General features: G+C 54.4%; 1 protein-coding gene across 1 annotated transcript; it reads right to left on the bottom strand.

Moving 5' to 3' along the window:
- Positions 1-273: 273 nt before the first annotated feature.
- Positions 274-19,248, bottom strand: DCTN1 (dynactin subunit 1). The gene is given in 33 exon segments (XM_070475858.1): positions 274-753; positions 1,161-1,250; positions 1,777-1,856; positions 2,078-2,270; positions 2,375-2,508; positions 2,702-2,716; positions 4,658-4,824; positions 5,097-5,239; positions 5,467-5,592; positions 5,786-5,818; positions 5,820-5,918; positions 6,006-6,167; positions 6,331-6,480; positions 6,591-6,653; positions 6,878-6,946; positions 7,208-7,376; positions 7,481-7,641; positions 8,242-8,394; positions 8,641-8,757; positions 8,848-9,039; positions 9,220-9,324; positions 9,428-9,587; positions 9,689-9,767; positions 9,843-10,047; positions 10,191-10,388; positions 10,736-10,927; positions 12,193-12,213; positions 13,628-13,645; positions 15,778-15,798; positions 16,507-16,541; positions 16,742-16,820; positions 17,054-17,299; positions 18,934-19,248. Coding segments are annotated over 33 exon segments (3,846 nt in total). The 5' UTR covers positions 18,967-19,248; the 3' UTR covers positions 274-615.
- Positions 19,249-23,222: the final 3,974 nt, after the last annotated feature.

Raw genomic sequence — 23,222 nt, 5'->3', positions numbered from 1 at the left:
AGAAAACAGAGGCCGGGCCGCAGAGGCGACATACTCCCCAGCCTCCTAACTCGGTAAGAGGAACTCAGGAGCCAAGCCCCTGGTTGAGCCCTTTCCCCCTGCTCAGAGAAACTTAACTGCACACAAATTTGACGGACAGAGCATTCCACTGGTCACAAAAGAGGGAGATCTTCAAATGTGGCACAGCCAGAGCCTTCTCAGCATCCCTTCTGCTCTACCCCTGCCCTGAGTCAAGTGGCCCAATTCCCACTCCCAACATCACACAGACAATACTGAAGCAGAAGCGGCTTTAATCAAGGAGTGAAGTCCTCAGTCGGAGAGACCTCATTCAACCTGTAGTTGCGGGGTCTCAACCTACCTACCCCCTAGAGCCCCCGAAGCTCCTCAGGAAGAAGGGAGCCACTGAACAGCGAACTCTGGCAGAGGCCAGGGGCGGGAGCCAGGGGAACCCGGGTCAAGGGGCAGGGGCAGGGCTCCGAGGGGGGGCGTGACGCCGAGTGGGGCAGGAAGAGCTGACACACGCGGTTCTCCCCGGGGGCCGCCTGGTGGCCACGCAGCAGGAGGAGCGGCTCCAGGAGGGCTGCGGGCGGCAGCGGGCAGTGAGGGAAGAAGCATTTAGGAGATGAGGCGATCGTGAAGCTGGTGCAGCTGCTCCTGGGTGAGCACCAGCCGGTGTCGCTGCCCAAGGCCAGCCGCGCACGAGAAGGTCACTTTGCCCATGTACACAGTGTCATCCTGCTGCTCTTCCTTGGCCTGGGAATTGGGAAGGGAGAGAGGCCGCCAGGTCAGGGGCTCACTTCAGCTGTGTGCCGCCGACAAGGTCCCTGGGCACTGAGACCCTGGGAGGCGGAAGCTTTGAGGCTCCTAGGCTATAATCACAATTTCCAAACTAGAACTGAGGCACATAGCCTGACAAGGGAGTTTTGAGTCTCTCCTGGTGTCAGAAATCACAGATGATGTTTAACTGCTAAAATACTGGAATTTCGGAAAGCACTGCAAGCACTGTTAAGTTACTTGCAAGTTAAAACTTGGCCAGATGACTCAAGAAGTTCAGTCGTTGGACCTGAGGCCCTCAGAAGCCTCTTCAAATTCTGGAGGAGAGGGGAAGGACTCGTCTGAGCCTTCCACACTGCCCACCCCCTCCCCACGCTCCCTCTTACCCTGAGGAAGGCTGATGAAGGGAAGGTGGCAAAGTCAGTGGGGACCGTGGCTCCAGGGCGCTGAGACACAGCCTCCTTAAGAACCTCATCCTGCAGATGGGAGGAACGGGCGTCATTTAGGGGGCCCTCCACAGGTGAGCCCAGTATCTCCCCGGCTTCACAGGGATACTAACACCAAGGACAGAGGTCCAGTCCTCTTTTATCACCATACCTTTGCTCTCAAGTCCAATCCCACCCCTACCCAACAGCCTTGCTTTGTAGATATTTGTCCTTCAGGGTTCAGCTCAGATTCTGTAACTTCTGGGAAGCCATTCTCAACCATTCTACTCTGCAGTGATCTCAGCTCTGACAGAAGCTGCTCTACACTAAGGATGACCCTAGCTCAACCCATTTTGTTGGTAAGACTCTCTTTCCTATTGAGAGGATCTGTGTGGGAGTGAACTCCCAAGGCAGGAACCCCGTCTTCCCTCCCTCCTCCTTTGCTATGTGTCACCTAGCGCAGGGCTGGATCCCAGGAACCCTGGGGGTCCTGGGGGAAATGAACATGCTAGGGCCTCCAGCACAGAATGCTCTGAAGTGAGCACTCCTGGGTGAGAAAAGGCAGGTCTAAACTAACCTTGAGCTTCTCAATGGTGTCGCTTAGGGACTTGAGCTGAGCCACCTGCTCCAGGAGCTGGGCCGACGGGCTCTTGGCAGCTGTGGGGAGAGAAGGCTAGTGAGGCCCGCCAAGGTGCAGGCAGGCAGCTGGACTAGTGATGCTTCATCCAGTCCAGTTGCCTGCCTCAAGCAAACTGAACACCGAGATCAAAGAACAGGGCTAGGAAGAGCCTCTCAGGTGTGGGAAGTGCCTAGGCAGGGACTATATGAGGCAAGGGGAGGGGCTGTGGTTTCCATCTCAGGAGTTGGTACGTCCATACCAGGGTTGGAGCGAGTGATGTCCACCACGTGGGTGCGTGCGCTCAACTGATTCAACGTCTCTAGCAGCTGGCTGGTCTTACGATACAGCGCTCCAGCAGCAAGCTCACTGCCAGGGCCCTCATGGGGCGGGAGAGAGAGTTTGGCCACGTGCAGAGGGGGCAGGGCTGCTAAGGATGCCTTCATCTTGGCTCCCTGTGAGCAAAGCAGGAAGAAGAGTGGCAGTAAGAAGTGACAGACAGCCCTACCATCTATCATCAATGAAGCAGTTACATCTGCCCTCTCTGTGACCTCCTCACCTTGAGGATGCTCTTCTCATGCTGGAGCTGGGAGATATGCAGCCTCATGGCCGAGATCTGCTGAAGCAGCAGGGGTGAGTCCTTCACCAGCCCTGGGCCAGGCACAGACCCCGGAGCCTGCCCAGGGGCACCTCCTATGGGGACCACAACAAACGTCATGAGCCCCAGGTGGGAAGGGTTGAAGATGGGTTCCATTCCTACCCATCCCCCTTCCTTATCCCCTGCTACCTCCAGTTTTGATTGCTGCCAAGGGGACAGTCTCGCCCTGCTCCCCCAGCCCCAATTCCCACCAACCCCGATAACGCCCCCAGCAGGTTGGCGCTCTACCTCGCTGTTGTTCTTCTGCGCTCAGGACAGCCCGTGGGGGAGCAGGAAAAGAGGAGAGAGGAATTAGATGGTATGGTGGTGAGGGGGACACACCAGAAGACTCCTGGTCATGCAGGAAAACATTTTTCCTGATCACCATACCTTCTCTAACAAGATCCTGCCTTTACTTTTGGGGAAAGAGCAAGTATGTGTGAAAGAAAGATAGAAAAGGGAAGTCAGGCCACGATACAAGCTGCAACATGTGAGGAAGAGTGGCAGCAGCAGTGTGCGCTGGAGGAAACACCTGAGGCCCGAGGCTGTTCCTGCCTCCCTGCCCCACACTCTACCTCCCAGAAGGGCAGATGGACCGCTCCTGAGACCCTGATGTGTCTGCACCCTTAGAGCTCCCCACCAGCAAAACTTAACTGAGCATGAAGACACATACCCATTTCTTCAGGTTCCCCACTGCTCTGAGACAAAAGTCACCCTTTTTTGGTGCAAAGCTTCAGAAATTAAAAACCGATCTTTGGGGCTTCCCTGGTGGCTCAGTGCCAATGCAGGAGACACGGGTTCGATCCCTGGTCTGGGAAGATCCCACGTGTTGCAGAGCAGCTGAGCCTGTCTGCCTCAACAACTGGTCTGTGCTCTGGAGCCCGGGAAACGCAACTGCGGAGCCCACGTGCTGCAAGCAGTGAAGCCCGCGCGCCCTCCAGCCCATGCTGCACGAGAAGCCACCGCAGTGGGAAGCTGTGCACTGCAACGACAAGTAGCTCCCGCTCACTAGAGAGAGTCTGTGCAGCAAGAAGACCCAGCACAGCTGAAAATAAACAAGTAAAATTATTTAAAAAAAAGAAAAAAAAAAGAACCAGTATCTGTTTAAAGAGCCTATGCTGATTCCCCTGGTGGTCCAGTGGTTAAGAATCTGCCTTCCAGTGCAGGAAACGCATGCTTAATTCCTTGTCAAAGAACAAAGATTCCACATGCTGCAGGGCTACTGAACCTACACACCACAACTAGAGAAGTCTGTCCATCGCTACAAAGACCCAGTGCAACTGAAGGGAAAAAAAAGCCTATGCTAAAACAACGCAATGTGGTAATTCTGTCCCCTCCCCAGGAACATGGAACCATCTGACTCACAGGAGTCTAAAGACAAGAAAATACTTGGTCACTTTTCAGAGTCAAGCAGCACCAGTGATGCGGGCTTTGATGAGGACAAGACCCTAGGTGAGGCCAACTGACAAGACAAGCACAGCAGGGGACTTCTAGAGATCCTGCAGGTTTAATTCCATTTCAAGGAGTTTGTCTTCTGGAGGTGAGAAGGGGAAGTAAGAAACCAAAGACAGAAAAAAAAATACTACATAGTAGATGAGAACCAAGATAGCACTGGCCACCTCCTTGGTCAGGAAACTGGGGAGACTAGGCCTGGAAGCCAGAAAAACTCCAGGTAAGGAGCCCTGACCACACTAAGAGACCAGGCAAAGGTCAGAACATAAGCCTCAAGTGTAACTGGGAGGATTCAGCACTGGAAGAGAGAAACATACTATAGGGTGAATTGACGTCAACTCTGCAGAGAATGCAGTGCCCCCGCAGAGGAGGAATCAAGGGCAGAGCAGCCACAACTGGATACCACAGCAGACACCCCGGTCTGCTGCAGGCTGACGGCCTTCTGGAATACAGGGCTGGGACAGAAAGGCCAGATGGCAGACCCAAGAGTGACGGCTACTGGAATTCTGAGTTTCACTGGCACCTTGGTGAGGCCCCACTGCCCCACCTTGGTACAAGGAACTCTGCACGTATCTTCAGAAGTAAAAACCTGGTGAAAGCTGCCACAGAGTGAAACTGGACAAGCGTGTTCCTGGCTGAACATCCAGCTATGGGCGGCGGGGGCCGGGGGAAAAAAGTCAAACGGAGGCCAAGGACAGGAGTGGGGACATTCAATCTCCTCTGGGCTGGTGCTGACTGCTCCACGGCACTCACCCCCAGCAATGCCAGAGACCAGCGTGGCAATACCCGAGGGAGGGGGCCCCCGGAGCCCCTCAATCGTGCGCTTGGACTGGCTGTTCAATCGCTGCTTTAACTCGGCCTTCTCTGCCTCCAGCTGGTCGATGTCGGCCTGAAGTGCATCCATGGTCTCCTCAAACTCTCTGTGAAAGAGAACCTGGGTGTGGGCAGTATCCCTTCCCCCAGGGCCCTGCCCCCGTTTCTCAGCCCTGACAGATCCTGAGGGCAGCCCTGCCGGCCAGGAGCCAGGGGCAGAAGAGGCTCAGATTGGGATGAGACAATGGTGCTGTCAGCTGGGAAGGAGATGGCCTCTGTCCCCCTGGGGAGGCTCACTCCAAGAGAGCCTGGGTTAGGAGGCAGAGAGCTGCTCGCAGGAGGGAGGGTGGAGTGAACAGGGACCAGGGAGGTGCCTCACTTCTCCTTCTTCCGCAGCAGCGTCTGGGTCTCCTCCAGCCGAGTCTGGACTTTCTCAATGCGCTCATCTGCATCCTTGGCAGCACTGTCCAGCTTCTTCTCCAGGAGGCTCAGCCGCACGTTGGCCTCACTGAGCTCTTCCCCCTGGACGAGGATGGAGCGTGTCCAGCTGCCTCACACTTCCCATGACCACCCCCAACCCGAGCCCTGGGACAGACATGAGACAGCAAGCTCCCACAGAACTCCCACTGATCGCACTTCCCCTTCCTCCCCTCAGTCCTCAACCCCTCAGCTACAGTCAACACTCACTGCCTCCCTGTGCCCCCCGCTACTTCCTGGCCTCTCAGATCCTGAGCCTCCCCTATCCTCACCTTGATTTTCAGTGACTTCTTCAGTTCTTTAATAACTGTCTCTCGATCCTCAAGCTTCAAGCCCAGGCCTTCAGCATCCGTGATCTCTGCACGAAGAGCCGCAGCCCGCAGCTCAACTGGGGGAGGCTAAAGGGCAGAGGGCAAGGTTACCAACGCTCTCCTTTCAGAGGGGTCCAGCCAAACAGAAAATCTTCCCCCTTGCCTTATAAGCAAGAGGAAGGTGCTCCCCAAACTCCTGCCTCCCAGCCCCCCCACAAGGAGCAGCAGCTCTCCCCAAGTCCTCCTCCTGGCTCCCGCAGTTCCCCCCCGAGTCGCCCACCTTGCTAGGGGGCCGCTCGGCATCGTACTCTCCCCTCCTGCATGGCTGTGGCCAACTTGTTCATAGTGCTGATGAGGAGGCTGCACGACTGGCGCAGACACTCATAGGGGTTGCTGGAGGGGGTCCCGTAGATCTGCAGGTGTCAACGGCAGTAGTGAAAACCCCACACTGGCCACCTGACTCTCCCATCACCACCTTCCGCCCAGCCAACCCGGCCCACCTGCTCGCTTGCTTTGAAAGCCAGCTCCTCCAAGGCAGCCACAGGCAGCCCCTCGTTCTCTGCCAGTGGGGCAATGAGCTGGGCAGCAGCTGCTGCCACCTCCTGGAGCACCGCCACCACCCACGTCAAGTGTTTTCTGCAGTCGAGGAGTGTGTCGGATACCTGTGCAACGGGCTGGGTCAGGAGCCCACTGTGGGCTCAACACCACAGCACCCAGCTACCTCAAAACCATCCCTGTCCCCTGACCGGATCCAGATCTCAACACGCTGCACCCCTCCTGGTTCTGCTCACAGTTTCCTTCCCGTCCCCCTTCACAGCCCTAAACCTGTGGTCCAAAGGCCAGTGCAGCCGGGATCCCAGGTGCATCCGTCCCTGGCATCCGCCGCCGGATCTTCTTGCAGAACTGGCGGGTATCACTGCACGAAGTTTCCAGGTCCCGGAGCAGGAGGGCAATATCTGAAGCCTCCTGCCCACCCTACTCAGAACAGGAGACAGACGGGAAGCCAAGTCAGAATTAGGGCTGGGGGCAAGGAGGTGAGGACTACGAAGGAAGAGGAACTCCAACAGATCTGGTTGTGCTCTCACCTGCAAGAAGGCCCGTAGCCGTCCCACCTCCACACTCATGCAGTCCAGGGCACTCTGGGTAAACTGTGAAGATAGAAGCAGGTGGCTGTCAGCCTCCAACAGGGGGCCTTCTGCCCCATTAACATCTCTAAAGAAGTCTCCACCCTTGGCCGACCCCATCCATAAGTGAGCTCTCTGGCTTCCCTGATCTGGCTTTAGTGACCCTGCTCCACCCTTTGAGGGTGTGATCTGATGTCTTTCATTTCTGATCTCTACAAGGGGCTCAACCATTGGCCCAAACACCTCACCTTAATGTGGTCAGCAAGCTGCATGGTACTGTCCTCAGGTTGTTCAGCAAGGTGGATGCTGTATAGATGCTGAGGAGGGATGGCAAATGAACAGTCTTTAGGTCTTGGAAGAACGGAGCATTCTTCCCAAACTGCAGTTTGAGCCCCAGTCATCATGGGACTCCAGAGGTATGAAAGAATCCAAAACCCTCAAGGAGCTGCATCCTAAGGTGAGTTCATCTAAGAGTTTCAAGCCTTCAGCCTGGGACATACAACCTTGGCCACACTGGCCAACAGCCCCAGAAGAAACCCTCCCTCCTCCTGGGCTAAGCCTCAATTCTCGCCCCAGACCTGGTAGTACTTGATGGCCTTGGTGAGAGGCTCTACGTTGACAGTCTCATCCAGCTGATCCTTGTGCAGCAGCTCGATGAGGAAGTCCAAGGAGCGTTCGTGGGCACTCATCTCAGGGTAGAGGCTGCCCACCTTCTTATACACGTCCACATTGCACTGAGAGAGGGCGCTGGAGACGAGAGGAGGGCTCGTGAGGCCAGAGTCTACAAGGCAATCTCAGCTCCAGCCGATCTGGGACCCACCGCCCTGCAGTGCGGGTCAGGGATCACTTACTGCTCGTAACGATGGAGTGTGGCCTGCAGCAGACTCAGTGAATACACCAGCCCAGCAGCAAAGCTGAGCTGCTCCCCAGCAGCTCCTCGAAGTCCTGGTCGCTCTGAACAGCTCTCACTTAGTTCAAACTTTTCCTGGGCCTGCTTCCGGATTAGCTCTGCCTGTGGGAAGAAGCACCAGAGACATGGGGCTCAGAGCAGAGGATGGAGAACACAGACTCAGGAGTACAGAGAGCTGAGCAACTATGTGGGGGGCACGAACACATGGCAGAGAAAGCAGAAACAGCTCTTAGATGGGCAGGGAGCCGCATGAGAGGAAAGGGTGATGTGATTGCTGGTGCTGATGAAGATTTGGATATGGGGCTGAAAGGGCAGCAGGACCAGCGGGACCAAGCTCTTTCCCACCTTAAAGCTGCTGCACCTGCTACCTTTCCAACTAGAATGTGATCCTGACAGTTATCCCCCCACTAACTCCTAGTCATCTTCTGGGTCTCACCTCAAATGTTATTCCTTCAGTAATATCCCACTATCTCCATCAGCTCCCCAGCTGTGCTCTCTCCCAGACACTACCCCCACTTCACAACCTGCATCTCCCCTTGATAAAACATCATCTGTAACACATCTGTCTGTGATTCTGTGTTCCTATTCACCATAAACCCTGAGAGCAAAGACAATGACTGCTGTTTTCGCTTGGCATCCCCAATGCCTGGCTCAAGGCAAGCTCAGCAGACCCCTGCTGGGAACGGGGCTGACAGACCGTACCTTGCAAATGAGACGAGGCATGAGCAGCAGCACCAGAACGCAGTCATGGTCCCCACCTGGCCGAAGGAAACTGTCGGGCATGAAGGCTGTCAACAGGGACATGTGCCGGTTGGCCTGGGCCACCTCCATCTGCCTCAATTCCATTTCAATTGCCTGTGAGGTAGACAGGGAGGCGGGTTCTCAGCTAGGCCGCAGAGAACCTCCTAACCTCCACGCCACGTTCCGATGTGTCTCCTGCTTCTGGGACAGGCCCAGGCCAGGAGTCTCCAAAACCACCACACAAAGCACTCCCAACCCCAGGAACCTGAAGGCCAGAACCCCACAGCAGATCAGCCCATGGCCACACCCAGGCTGGGGTCTCCAACACCCACCCCTCTCCAGCTCACCCACTCTCCTGACCTTAGCATGAGCCTTAGTCTCGGCAAACTTGATCTTGAAGTCAAAAGTCTCGGGAGGTGGCTGCTGCTGCCTTTCCACAGATGCTTCCTGCTGGTTTGTCAGAGCCCGATTTACATCCTGGGAGCAAGGATGGAAGACAAGACACAGCTGAGTCTTGGGGGAAGCCCTGGGGTGACCGTGGGCGGAGAGCAGTGGGTGTGCAGTCACCTGCAGGTGGGCAGTCAGCTGGCGGTACTTCTTGATGGTTTGCTGATAGTCTGCAACGGTTTCCTGGGCTGCTTCCACACGCTTCTGGGCATCTCGGACCTGTGCACCCGCCATATCTAGCTGCTCCCGAAGCTCCAGTTCTGTCTCACGTGCGTTCTCCTGCAGTTCATCGTTCATTTCATTTATTGCTTCCTGGGAGACCACAAAGTAGTTGGGGCAAAGAAAAGTCAGAGTCAGGGTACCGGGCCAGGGTGCGTTCACTCACTGCACACCCTACTCAAAGATCAGGGAGCACGTCAATCCTTCTCACGGCAAGTCTCTTCCAAATACCCTCCATCAAGGGTGTAAGTCAGGAGTCTGCTCTTCTCTTACCAAGTCCCCCACCGTTTCCTTCAATTTGCGCACTTTCTCTTCCAGATCCAGGTTCCGGTCTGTCAGCGTCTCCACCATCTCCTCCGCCCCCAGAGCAGCATCGACCTGTGTCAGACAGAGCGAACAAGGACTGAAAGGTGCCTAGACAGAAGAGACACCGGAAGGTGCGCAGCGCAGTGCTCTGCGCCAGGGGCGGGGCTGCCCGCACCTGCTCCTTGAGCTCATCAATGGTGCGCTCTGCCTGGCTCAGCTCCTCCTGCAGACGCTCCCGCTGTTGCCTCACAACTTCCAGCTCTTGGTTCTTCTTTTCCATGAGCTTCTGGAGTTTCACGTGCTCCTGCTTCTCTGAGGAAGAAAGGTCCCGCATTCTGTGGGAAAATGGCAAGAGAAAAGGAGAAAGACCGGTGTGTCAAGAGTCAGGCACAGATCTGGAGACAGGAGAGTGAAACTGGCAACGAGAGGCCCCTACCTCACCAGGGCATCCTTTAAGCGGGCATTCTGCTCCTCAAGCTGCTTGAGCTGATAACTGGATGCGGCACCATCTGAGCCTGGGGAGGACCATGAACACCTTCAGACAGGGTTCCACCCCCATCATTTGGCTCCCAGCAGCCCTGGCCCCTTACCCTTCTCCTCAATCTCGGCTTTGAGGATCTCCAGGTCAGTGGTGAGCTCTTCCACACGCTCCCTCAGCACCTCGGCCTCCTGCTGCAGGGACTCGGCCCGCTCCTCGGCCATCTCCTTGTCCAGAGTGGCCATCTCGATGGCATCAGCAGTGTCAGCCATCTCCTCCATGTAGCGTTCCTTGGCCTCTAGGGCCTCCTTGGCTTCCTGAAGAGAAGTGGGGGTTGGGGGAACACTCACAAAGATGCCTCGCATACCCCTTTTCACAGGACAGTCCAGGCCCCAGTTCCAGCTTCCTGCACATCCTCGGGCCCTGGGCCTCCCCAGACCCTCTCCACCCCAAGTCGCACCTTGCGAGCCTCCTTGAGGCGCCGCTGCAGGTCTGCCTGCTGCTCCTGCATTTTGCTTTTCCATTCCTGCACCTGCTCCAGCTGAATCTTGTGCTTCTCCAGCTCTTTCAGTTTTGCCTTGTCTTCTGCACGTTTCAGCCGCAGAGTCTCCAGCTTCTCCTCCAGGTCCCGCACCTGGGCCCTCAGCCCCTCCTCTTCCTGCAAAGGAGAGACCCTTCAGCCCGGGCACTGCCTCCTCGCTTTTACCCACCGAGACTGAGCTGGAGAGGAAGGACAGGAATGTGTGCGGATGTCATTCCAGGTCCAGGGCCAAAGCAAGTGACATACAAATATCTGTGAAGAGCCCAGTCCACATGGGGGAAGTGTGGAAGAAGGGCAGAGTGGAAAGGGTGGCTTAGTCATAATGGGATACTTATATGCTGAGACCCCATCCTCCTAATCCAAGGTTCTGGGTCTCCCCCAACCCAGGGAAACTTCTAAGACCCTGTCAGGGGTCACAGGCCCTTTGTATCTTGATTCTTCTTTGCTCCAACCCCAGACCTTACCTTAGAGGGGGAAGGAAGTGGGAGTGCTGCTCCAGGAGAGGTGAGGGCTGGCGTGGGGATGATGGGCGCTGCCAGCGGAGTCTGAGCTGGGGTGCTGGGCTCACTGCTGCTCAGCTCACCTGCTGACGCTGAGCCGGAGGGGCCCAGGGAGCTACTGGCCCCGGCCACCCCAGTGCTGGCTGGGCGGGTGGGCTATTCCGAGAGGGCAGGGGCAGACCAGAAAAAGTGGAGGGGACAGGGGTGGTAAAAGAGAGTGAGACAGAATACGAGAATACGGTGAAGGAAGTGACAGAGAAGGAAAAAGGCAGAGAGCATCACAGGACAATGAGAACAGAGAAACAGTGAAGGGCAGGGGGAAAGTGACACAGTCAGAGGCAGTGACAAAGGGCCGGGCGGGATTAGGGGGGGGATGGCGGGAGAGGGAGGGACGGAAAAAGACATAAGATTACGAGGAACTCCTCCCTTAGCACTCACCCCACATTCCTCCAAGCTCTAGCACTACCCTGCTAGGGCAGAAGCCCTCACTCCCCTGATCATTCCTTTTGTGACCCACTTGTAATCATTGTAGCAATTTCTTAATATTCCCAATGCTACTGTTGCTCTGAGCCTGTACCCACCTCCCCCCAGCGGGAAAAAGCACCTCAGTGTCATTCCCAGAGAGAAAGAACAGACTGATCTCTATTTCATGTTCCCAGAGAAGGCTGGGCTAAAACTGGGGGTCCTAGGTTCTACACTTCGATAAACCGTCAAGCTCATCCTCCTTCCCCTGGTCTATTTCAGGGGATCCTGCAAGTAAAAGGGCCAGGGTGAAAGTCGCAATCCTTGGCTCTCCTCTGAAACAAGGTCAGTACTGCCAACCCATCTGTCACCTCCTTCCTCCAAGACAGAGGGGCTCTAATCAGGCGGCAGTACCTGGGTCCCTGCGGAGCTGAGGTGCTAGAGCAGACAGGCCTGCCCCGTACTCCTCCCTGAAGGGCTGAGCCCTGAAGCCCTCCCAGTGACCACACGCTATCCACGGACGCCCCCACCCAAGGCCTTTCACAGTCACACCCACCTCCGCAGCCCCTGACATTTACATTCCAAGTTCTTTCTCACGTTTCTTCTAATTCTCCGCCCCTTCCCCAACAACACACACACACACACCCCCTCCCAAAGCTGGTCAAAAGCAGCTGGAAGAAGATGCCCTTCTTCAAGAAAGTCTGCCTTGATTAACCACAACCACTCTCGTTTCTCTCCTACACTCAAGCTACCGGCTCAGACATGCTCCTAAGAGCTGGAAGTCGCTTTCCCAGGAGGGGCCTGTCATCACCCTCAGTACCCCCACTCCTCTTAAGAGAACCCAGGACACACTGTGACCAACTTACACTTGCTCACACAAATGCCCACATGCATGCACATGCCTAAGGTATCTGTGTCCACTCAGCAGTGGCTTGTACAGAGGCCTGTTTCTTCCTCACCTTGGGCCGCCGAGTTGTAGTCTGGACAGGCAACAGCAGCCAGAGGAGGAGTCAGGAAAGAAAGGGTGACGGCAGAGAGACAGACAGCAGAGGGGACAGCAATGAGAGCACGAGCAACAGACATGAGGCTGCAGCCAGCAGCCCCGGCCCTCCTCCCAGCCCGGCCCCGGTCCTCCTCCCAGCCCGGTCCCGGCCCTCCTCCCAGTGAAGCACCTCGATCCCACTCCAGGAGCTCAGGACTCCTCGTTCCCCCTGGCTCCTTCTCCCACTCTTGTCCTACCCTCGCAGGCCTCACCCCTCGGGTACCCTGGAAACTCTGTCCCCGTCTCCCAGGTCGAGCGCCAGGAGACCGAAGCCAGCAGCAGGTAGAGAAGGTCTCCAGAGACCAGAGAGGAGTCCTCCCACAACCACCTCTCCCACTCCAGCCCAGAGCCCCGCCCACCCACACTCCCAAGGACTTTCCCAGGTCAGCCCCTTCCTTTGAGTGCTAGATTCCGCACAGGACTCCTGAGAAATACCACGTGACAAGAAGGATGATACAAGCCTGGACGTGAGTGATACGAAACCAGCAGGGGGAGACCAGGCCCCCAAGGGAGCACAGTGCGGCCATGTGCCCCACCCCCACCCCCTCCCCAGGATCAATCCCTGCAGCACTCCCCATCCCTAGGGCAGAGGGCTCAGGTGTCAGGGCCATGAATATTGCATTAGCCAGAAGCCCAGAGCTCAGCAAAGTGACCCCACCCGGCTGCAAGAAAGGAGGTGGGGGTGGGCAGCAGCATAGGGAAACTACTGCCCTACAGCAGATCTGAAACCAGCCACCCCAGATTATTGCAAAGTGATAAACAGATGATTAACTCCAACTCCAGAACAGTATTCTTGATACCCAGGGTCTCAGAGCTCTGGCAAACACAAGATTTGGCCTGGGCCCTTCTTCTAGGTCTCCCAAGGAGACCAACTCCCACCTCTACCACCGTGGGCTAAGACTCCATAACTGTGTGTCACAAACTGTTCTAGAGAAGGCCCCTGATACAGACCCCAGTCGAGGAGGGATGCTAGTATTACAACCAAGTGTCATTCTAGCAAAGGTCGAGTGAGGTAGGCTTGCTAGAGGCACAAAGACATCTGGACCTGCTTCCCCAGATTCTGTCCTAGGAAACACAGCCAGAGCCAGTTTGCAGCAAAAGCTGCCTGAAGCTCAAGCTGGTGAGGCCACTGGGTACAAGGCCCAAAACACAGATTCAGAGCCCAAAGCAGGAACGCTAGGGAGCAAACGCCCAGGGTGTGGGGCCTGGCAGCGACACACACTCTCCCTGCCCCCCACCTGCATCCCCATCCTGTCCCCCAACCAGACAGAGCAAGTCAATCAGCCGCCACCCCCACCCCGGCCGCCGTCGCGCTGGCAGCCTGGCAGCAGGACCAGAGCGAGCGAGAGTACCTTTCGGGCTGTCGGTGCCTGTCTCATCATTGCAGAAAGCCAAAGAAAGCCAGGAGAGGAAAGAGAAGGCAGGACAGACCAAGGGGTGGGGGAGAGGCCGAACAGAGGGAAAGGCGGCGGAGACAGCAGATTAGTGTATCAAATCCCAACAGTGCAGCCTCAGCTCCCCGGCCCGGCAGCTCCCCGGCTGGCCAAGGGCTGCAGCTCAGATGCAGAAGCCCCCACCGGTGCACGGTGGGGACGGCCGGGCTCCGGCAGGCACCGGAGAGCGCTCGGGAGGCACCCGGCCTAGTTCGCCAGCCTAGGCTGACGGCAGCCTCCGTGGCCGCCGCACCAGCTCCACCTGACGTCATGCGCCCACCCTCCTCTGCTCCACGAGGGGCGGAGCCACTGCTCCTCGGTCACCTAGCAACCACCAGGCTCTGATGGCTCCTCCCCCTCCTCCCCAGGACAGGGTATCACTGCACAGGGACCTCACTGCTTCATCAGGCCTCTCTCATCCTCACACTCCCCTCGGTCTACAACCCCGTCAACGCTACTTCTGTCTCATACACACAGCTGAGGCCCTGATGGCGGCTCGTCAGGCGCACACACCCCCAGCACTCCTGCATCGGCTCTGCGGGGCACACCAAGAAACCCGGAGAACATTCCATCTGGGCAGCAGCAGCTCTAACGAGCTGGCTCCTGTCCCGCCTCTCCCTGGGTTGTGGGCAGGTTAGAGTCTGTCTCTAAAGAGCTTCCAGAAAGGACTGGGCACCTTGCAGAGACATCTGGGTCCTCTCTTCCACCCTGCCCCTCAAAGTTCCTTCTTTTGTTGTGGTGCTAGCTCCCTGTTTCCTGAGTTAAGTGATGTGCCACGAGAGAAGCCCTGGAGAGAAAGACCTAGGGAAGGACTGACCACTTGACCGACACTCTGCACCAGGAGCCAAGGAGGTGCCATACCCCAGCGCAGGCAGCCTAGGCTAGGTTTTGCCACATTTCCCTAGTCAGCCGCCAAAAACACCAAGATTTGGGCACGGCTCACATCCCACCCATGGTCAGGTCAGACTGCAGCCAGACCCCTCCATAGACAGTAGACTGCAGGTCCATGCTCTTCTCTATTTGGGGTCTGATGTAAGATGGGAGCCCCAACCAGGAGCCAATAACCAAGGGAAGAAGCCAAGCTTCTGGAATGGGTCCAGCATCCTTTAGAGAATTATTTTCCTTCTTATATCCCCATTCCCTCCCAAGCCAGGACCCCAAAGCAAATACCATCATGTTGTCTCTTCCAAGGCAAGACTCCAACATGAGGACCCACCACCAACCAGAAATCAAAATAGAGAAGTTCTACTCTCCCCTCCCACTGCCCCATCTAACAGCTCTCCATGCAGAGTCAGAAGGTCCTGACACAGATGCGCGACAGGAAATCACAGAACTTCACACACAGCACAGCACATACAGGTCAGACAGGCACGTGCAGGTCAGAGACAGCTTGGGCACAGCCCGGAGGCATGAACTGGTGTGAGGAAGCGGTCATGGCAGCAACTTCAGACTAAAGGAGTCTCAGGGGTGGCAGCCGCACCCCAACGATGGTTGATGGAAGGCTGTAAGGTGTGGGAGGTAGGCCTCGGGCACAACACCAGAGGAAGGAGGCAGGGAAAGAAGGATGGAACAGAGCAAAGGTGCGTATTCATGGCCACACCACCCAGAGGCAGGTACCACTCAGGCCTGCTCTTCTGTGCTCAGTTCCTTGACCTCCCGCCTACTTACCTAACCACCTCCCTGGGCACCTTCCTCACCTCCAAACCCCCAGTCTCTCCTCCCACTGACCCTAAGCTCAGGCTAAGTGAGGATCCTCTGTAAGCCAGTAGATGCTCTCCTCCATGCTGCCGCTATTCACTGTCAAACGCTTGGAGTCTCTGACCAGAAGTCCCGAGGCGATGGGCAGGGGTGTGAGGATCATCCCTATGCGTACCCCCTGGGCCTGGACACTGAGCCTGATGTCCTCACACCCCTCAGAGGAACTCTGAAAGCCAAGGCTGCCATTTCCTCTGGCCATCCCAGCCCCAAGGTCACACATACATGCAAGTAGCAGCCCAAGGACATGCAGGACAGCTGGGGAGGGGGCGCATGGCCCTCACCCACCCAGGCACAAACAGTAAACACACCACCTTCTTAGGCTTCAGTCCCCGCTGCGTGAGGAGTTGAAAGGGCAGAGTTAGAGAAGAGTTAACCACCACACTGTGCTAGCCGTCAGACTTCTTGGGTGCAGGCATTAAGACCCACAGGCGAACACGGGTATTGGAGGGGCAGGTCACTGTCCAGGCAAGGGTAAGTGAGGGGCGGCCTCCCTCAAGATCAGCTTCCAGGAGGTCCACTCCCTGCCGGGAGGTGCTGGAGAGCTGGGAGCCCCACCTCATACACCTGTACAGAGCCGCAGAGGGCAGCCACAGTGGGCCCTCCACGTACAAACTAAAAAGGTGCCAGAGGGCCAGCTCCTTTCCACTTGTGAGCCAGAGAGTGCCTTCCTTCTCCAGTCTTTATCTCATCCCTACCCTACACCCACCGGATGACGGCAGCCTCAGGGACCAAAAGGTGGGAAGTTGGCAACACCACCACCAGGGGCAGACCTGTCCTCCCTTTCACCCCCAGCCTCAGTTCCAACTGATCCAGAACTTCTGGGCATTGGTAGCTTTTCCCTGCTAGCACCTTTACACCTAAAGCGGCAACTCACACCCAGAAAGTCTCCTTCTCAGAGAGGATGGAGCTTGGAAAGGCTAACTCAGTTTACCACCTCAGGTGGAAGCAGCAGACGAGTAAGACCCTGTATGGCCTCCCTCCTTTCCTTTTCCTTTCCCTCTTTCCTCCATCACTCCCCACGCCCATCCCTAACTACTTACCAGTTTGCTGGTCTTTGGATTTGAGTCAGTTCCCTCTGTAGAATGCAAGAAGAAACAAAGTGTGTGTTTGTGGAGACGGATAGGAGCAGAGAACATCATGGCAGGGGAGGCAAGATGTTAACAACAGAATATGGTGGTGATAGAAAATCTCAGGATCCACTGCGGCCCCTTGTTCTGGGGAGAAGTCCTGGGGACGCCTGCGTGTGAGGAGGCAACTTAAGTGGGTGGTTGTTACCTCTTCTGAGGACCTTTGAGGCAGAAGAATCAGGTGTCTCTGGTGAAGTAGTATCCGCTCCATCTTCAAATACCTGTATCTGAGGCCACAGAATAGACTCAATATAGCTAGATTAAGGCTGGAGGTAACATGGGCCCCTCTTCAGGCCCTAAGCAAGCCTAGAGTACAGGGCAGATTCCCTAAGGATAGCTCTGGATCTTCCCTCCCTCGTTGCCTCCCACTCTCCCAACCAGAGACTTAGGTGCATGCCCAGGAAAAGAGGGCACCAACACACCAGCGGCACACGCACACACAGCAGCCGGCAGTGAGTACCTGGGACTGGCGCACAAAGATGCCGTGTCCTTCATCACAAGTGAAGTACTTCCTGCCTTGGACGGTCCCGTCATTCTTGCCTTTTGCTTCATCCAGGATCACACCTACCCATTTGCCAGTAGCAAAGAGGGTGGCTCCAACATAGGCCACGGTGCCACGGTGGCCTTTTCCAATCACCTCCACGCGGGAGCCCACTCGCAGAGGCCGGGCACTTGCCTCAGCACTCATTCTGCTGCCACTGGGAGTCTGAAAGACACAAGCAAACATACGGAGTTAAGGGTGTCATCCTAATATACGAGAGAGGCCCCAGTCAGGATCCTGGCCTAAAGAAGGACCATAAGCCGGTCCTGGCCTAAAGAAGGACCAAAAGCCACTTCCCTGAACCCCATTCTCAAATTAGTGACCCCCCCCACAACACCTACCAAATTTCCTTTGGGAAAATGCCAGTATTATGTTCTAGAACTTCTTCAAACTCCCCTGGAATCTGCCAGAACTTTTAAGAGTTTATATTTAACTTTAATAAATCAGAATTCACTGATAAATCTGTGAATGTCACTCCACATGGCTACTTTCTCAGGAGCACTGTCCTCTAGGAGGGGAATGAAGCTCAAGCAACTAACTCAGTTTACAGCGGTTCCCCACGACCCAGTGCCTGACAGAGGTCTGAGCTGGGAAGACAGGGAATCAGTGAGTGTTCCCGCAGAATCCTGTCCTCCCTGAGGTTCACACGGCTCTCCCAGACCTCTCCCTTTCACTGGCACACAACTGTGCCTTCTTCATGACCTGACCTCCCCCAGCCCACCACAACACCCCGAGATGCCTCACCAAGCCCATTCAACCATTTAACTCCCTTCTTCCAGGCCTCAGCTCTGGCCAATCAACTCTATCTATAAGCTCTGAAGATCCTTCACTCACACTATCTTGCTATGAATAAATAAATATATAAAGGCCAGGCAAATCTGGTATCTCAGATCTGTCCTGCGAACTGTCCCTCGACTCTGTCCAGTGGTCCAAATGAATGGACAAGCCAAGGGAATAGACTAAACATTGTCCTTGGGAAGCTCTCGGCTTCTGACATACTCGTGATGACAAGACAACATGAAATTAGGTCCCAAATAGGCCCATGGCTTAGAAGAAAATCACACCTAAGCCATTTTTAGCACCAGCAGCTCCATGAAACAGGGGCCTTGCAACAGAGAATGAGGCACGAAGAAGTGAGAGCATGGACCTGAAGACCTCACAGGGCTCCCTTCTGATGCTCCCGCTTGGCTTCAGAAGGAAGCTCTGCCAGAGCCAGTCACTCCCCAACTCTCTTCCCCAAAGAACTCATCCAAGAAGGCGAGGATGCCATTCCCAGGGGCTCTGAGAGGCCACATCATACCTGGGACAGTCGAGTGGCTCTCACAGACCTGAAAATAAAAGGAGCTGACAGGCACATCAGAGCTGGCCCCAAAGTCAGAGACCGTCACCACCGTCCTGACCCTGATAAACCTCAGGACGAGGTGGACACAACAGTGGCTACAGAGCCAATCTGGGCCGGAAGAGCAAGAGAGCAAGTGACAGGCAACAAAGCAGCTCTAAAGAAAGGCTTCACCAGAAGGCCAGTCCAACCCACCGACCCCATCTGAAATCCCCAGGACAGTCCGGCCCCCCAGGAACCTCTGGCCCGAGGTCCAGCTAGAGTCAAAGGTCAGGGCTCCCCAGTACCCACAAAGGGCCCTACTTTGGGAAGGGATGCCTATGCGGTCTAACCCCGTCAGGGCTGCGAGTGGCCCCGGCCGAGCTCCAGCGTTGTCTCCCAGCCCCCACAGCACTGTCCACAGGCACCCAGGCCTTCCCCAGAAGCCCTCCCACGGCCACCCCAGATCAGGGCCACTTACCCGGCTATACACGTGCCTCTTGCTCTGGGCCATGTTGCTCACTCGGCCTCCACCCCCTCCCCCAGCTGACCAAAGACAGAGAGAAAAGGCAGAAACCTAGGCAGGAGGGCTAGGGCTCCAGGCCCTCATGGACACACACAGAAGCCGGCAGGCGGGGCCCGCCCCCGTCCATGGACCTCACTGGGTGGCCTACTGGGGTCGGGGAGGGAACGGAGAAAGGGGCTGAGGAGCAAGTCCCCTCTGCTGCTGGAGGATTCCTGAACCCAGAGACACCGATCCTGCTTGCCAGCTGATGAGTCTCACTCTGCGCTAGTGCTGCTCTAGACTTGTCAGGGACACAGCTAGCCTCTGGGTCCTAGTGCCCCCCTGCTGCACCCGGGCCAGTCAAGACGGGGAAGGAGCGGGGGCCCAGGCACAGACTCTCAACACTCACCTCTAGAGGACACTGTCCGACACTGGTGGCACAGCCCTGATGACTCTCCTGGTCTGCACCCCTCTCCATCTCTGCCACCCGCCCACCCCCAAGACAGGAGCGGGCAGCAGACCTGCGAGCATCAAGTGACACTCCAAAACAATCAGCTACCCAGGGCATCCTCCCAGCCAGAAGGGTCTCTCACCCCCTTTCTGATGCTCTTCCTTCTCCCTCCTCTTTCTAAACTTGGGACTCAAACCACACGAGCAGGGTTTAAATTTCAATCTCACCCTGGGCCAGAGCAGCCAGGCCCCCTGCCCAATACACAGCAAAGGAAGAGCAGCAATGGAGGCAACTACACACACACACACAACACACACACACATGCACGTACACATGCATATACGCACACACACAAACACACACACACATGCACACACACGTGCACACACCCCACACATACATGCACACACCCCACACATACAATACACACATACACACATGCATATACACGCACATGCACATACACACATACACACACATGCGCACACACACATGCACGTACACATGCATATATACACATGCACATACACAAACACACATGTGCGTGCACACATGCATATACACGCACACACACACAAACACATGCACACATGCATACACACATGTGCACACACCCCACACATACATACACGCATACACACATGCACGTACACATGCATATACACGCATATGCACATACACATGCACATACACACATGTGCACACCCCACACATACACACACACCCCACACACACATGCACGTACACATGCACATACACAACACCCCACACATGCACACACATACACACATACATGCACATGCACATACACACACGTGCGCGCACACCCCCCATACACATACACACATACACACACACATGCACACACACACACCCCACACACATACATACACCCACACCCACACAAATACACACACATATACACACATACACCACACACACACCACACATACACATACACACATGTGTGCACGCGCACATACACACACATACACACGCACATGCACATACACACACGTGCGCACACACCCCCCCCACACACACACACACACACACACACCCACACCCACACAAATACACACACACCACACATACACACATATACACACATACACCACACACACACCACACATACACATACACACATACACACACATACACACATGCACGTGCGCACACATACACACACACACAACAAAGCAAGTCAAGTACTCCAGCTTCCCCCAAACTGGCAAAGGTTGCCATGCCCCTAAGTAGCCGTCCTAGGGTCTGACCTATGGCTCCACCAGGTCGGTATGGACGTGGATCCCCTGGGCCGAGAGCTACCTGTCTTGTCCACGCTGGGCTTCACTGGCCGAACAGGATCTTCCTCCATTGCACTCTTTCTAAGGAAAACTAGACACCTAATAGTAGGATGACAGCCAACAGCCAGATATAGGGTCCCCAAAATACCTCTCCACATCTCCAATGCTGGTAAGACCCCCTAGGAAACCATTTCTCTCCTCTCCGGCAAAATATCCATGCTGCTCCCTCCTTTCCTATTCACCATTGTGCAGGGCCACACAGTTCCTTGCAAATTGGACTTCTGCATGTTCAGAGCACCTTACAGTGTACAGAGCACCTTAAAAAAACAATCGTTAGTACTATGGTTCAGAGTACCAGTTCTAGACTCAGAATGCTTACATTCAATTCATGGTTTCACCATTTGATAGCTACAAAAGCTTGGTCCAGCTACTTAACATCTTAGTGCCTCAATCTGCTCACCTGTCAACTGCAAGCAAAGAACATCTCAGAGCTGCTGTGAGAATTAGCTGAGACAATCCATGTATAACATTTAGGACAGCGCCTGGTATTCAGAGTACTCAACAAAAGTTAGCTAATAACAAAAGTTATTATCAAATCTGGACATCAAAATAACTCCACAGAGGCAGGCTAGGAGCAATTCTAACAAGAAATTGGGGCTTGGAGAACTGAGCAACTTCTCTGAAGTTACACACAAGACAAGGAGAGGAGCCAACACTAGAGCCAAAGCCTGAATCAGAACCCTGTGTACTTCCACTCTCCTGTTACCACACATCGTTCTAGGCCTCCAAAAATACGTTCTTCCTCTGGACCACATTACCTTCAAAGATTCAAAAGAGCACACATCTAAGGACATCACAGAGCTCACCAGCAACACAAGTATACACAGTCATCTAACTTCTTGGATGCTGTTTCTTCTATAAAATGGGACTATTACCTGGCATATCTACATTAATACTCAAATAAGATAAAGCATATAAAAGTGCTCTATAAAAAGTGCAGAAACTGTACAGGTCTTAAAATGTCTAGGCAATACATATTACAAAGAATTACAGCAAGCAGAAAGGTGAGCTAGAAAGAAAAGGGGTACTTGATTATGACTTATATGAGTTTTTTGTGTTTTTTTTTTTTTTTACGGGGGGGCAGAATATATGGAAAGGAAAGGCCTACAAACATAATTTGTGACTACAGTATGAGTAGAGAAAGAATAATTCTGCTTGACTGGAGAAAATTAAAGATGCCTAGCTTGGCTGAAGTAAAGAGTTCTAGATGAGTTCTCCTACCAAACTGTAAGCCTGTTAAAGCAGACTCCACAACTTTTCCTCTTTATGATTTCATCACTCTTGGCACATGGTGTCAAATATTATTGAATGAACTAACACTGATGTTGAGATGTATTAGAAGGTAAATATGGATAGATTCAGGGAGTTTAACAACAGGTAGAGATAGATGAATTGGATCCAATAACAACAGGAAGCCAGACTCTTCCTGAGCAGGAGACTGGCATAATGAAAACTATTTTAGGAACATCAAACAGGTGGTGGACAGAGGGATGGAGTTGAGGCAGAGCAACTTGATAAAGACAGAGATGACAGCAAGGAAGCTAATGGCAATAATGAGCAAGGGTTTGAAGGGGTCTGAACTAGGCTCATAAGAGAAAAAGAAAGGGGAGACAGTACGAAAAAACAACAACAACTCTGAGAAGGACCCATGATAGATCAAACACGGGGAAAGGAACAGCAGGCCTGTATGGGCTCTGGAGATGGACAGATCTGGGTACAGCTTTGGTTCTCCCACTTCCTCACCGGTATGACTCTAGGTAACATATTTTAGGAGCCCTCATTACCTTACCTGAAAAAAGTGGGAAATAATACTTACCTCACAGGGATGTTACGAAGGTTAACTAAGAGAGAAGTAAAGCATTTAGCACAGTGCTTAGCATAGAATATGTGTTCAACAAATTGTAGCTACGTCTTCATCATCACTGAGAGGGTACATCAATGACAACTGCACACAGAAGGAACTCAGAGGTTGCACGAATAAGTGGATGGAAGGATGAGTGCATGGATAAGTAAGGAATGAATAAACCTGGGATGTCTCAAGCAGAAGCAATGAGAATGATGATAACAGAGTTGAGAAGGGAAACTGAACATGTTAAGAAAGAGGAAATAAGTCACAAGGCCTTCTCAGGGGCAAATTTAACTGTGACCACTAACACATGAATTTCACGATCTCCTTCCAACACGAACCGGTGATGAAGACAACCCGGATTCTGTTATTTCCATTTTACAGGTGACAGAACCAAGTCTCAAAAGTCAAACAACTCATCTAAGTCTCATAGCCAGTGGGGAAGATTTGACTAGCTGGAAATGGCAACCCAGTCCAGTACTCTTGCCTGGGAAATCCCATGGACAGAGGAGCCTGTCAGGCTACAGTCCATGGGGTCGCAGAGAGTCAGACACGACTGAAGCGACTAAACAACAACAACAGGTAGGTGATCCTTCACCAGCAT

Source organism: Odocoileus virginianus, chromosome 2, assembly GCF_023699985.2.
Source record: "Odocoileus virginianus isolate 20LAN1187 ecotype Illinois chromosome 2, Ovbor_1.2, whole genome shotgun sequence".
NCBI classification, from domain to species: Eukaryota; Metazoa; Chordata; class Mammalia; order Artiodactyla; family Cervidae; genus Odocoileus; species Odocoileus virginianus.
The sequence above is the reverse complement of the archived record's forward strand: the minus strand, read 5'-3'. Positions and strand labels throughout refer to the sequence as shown.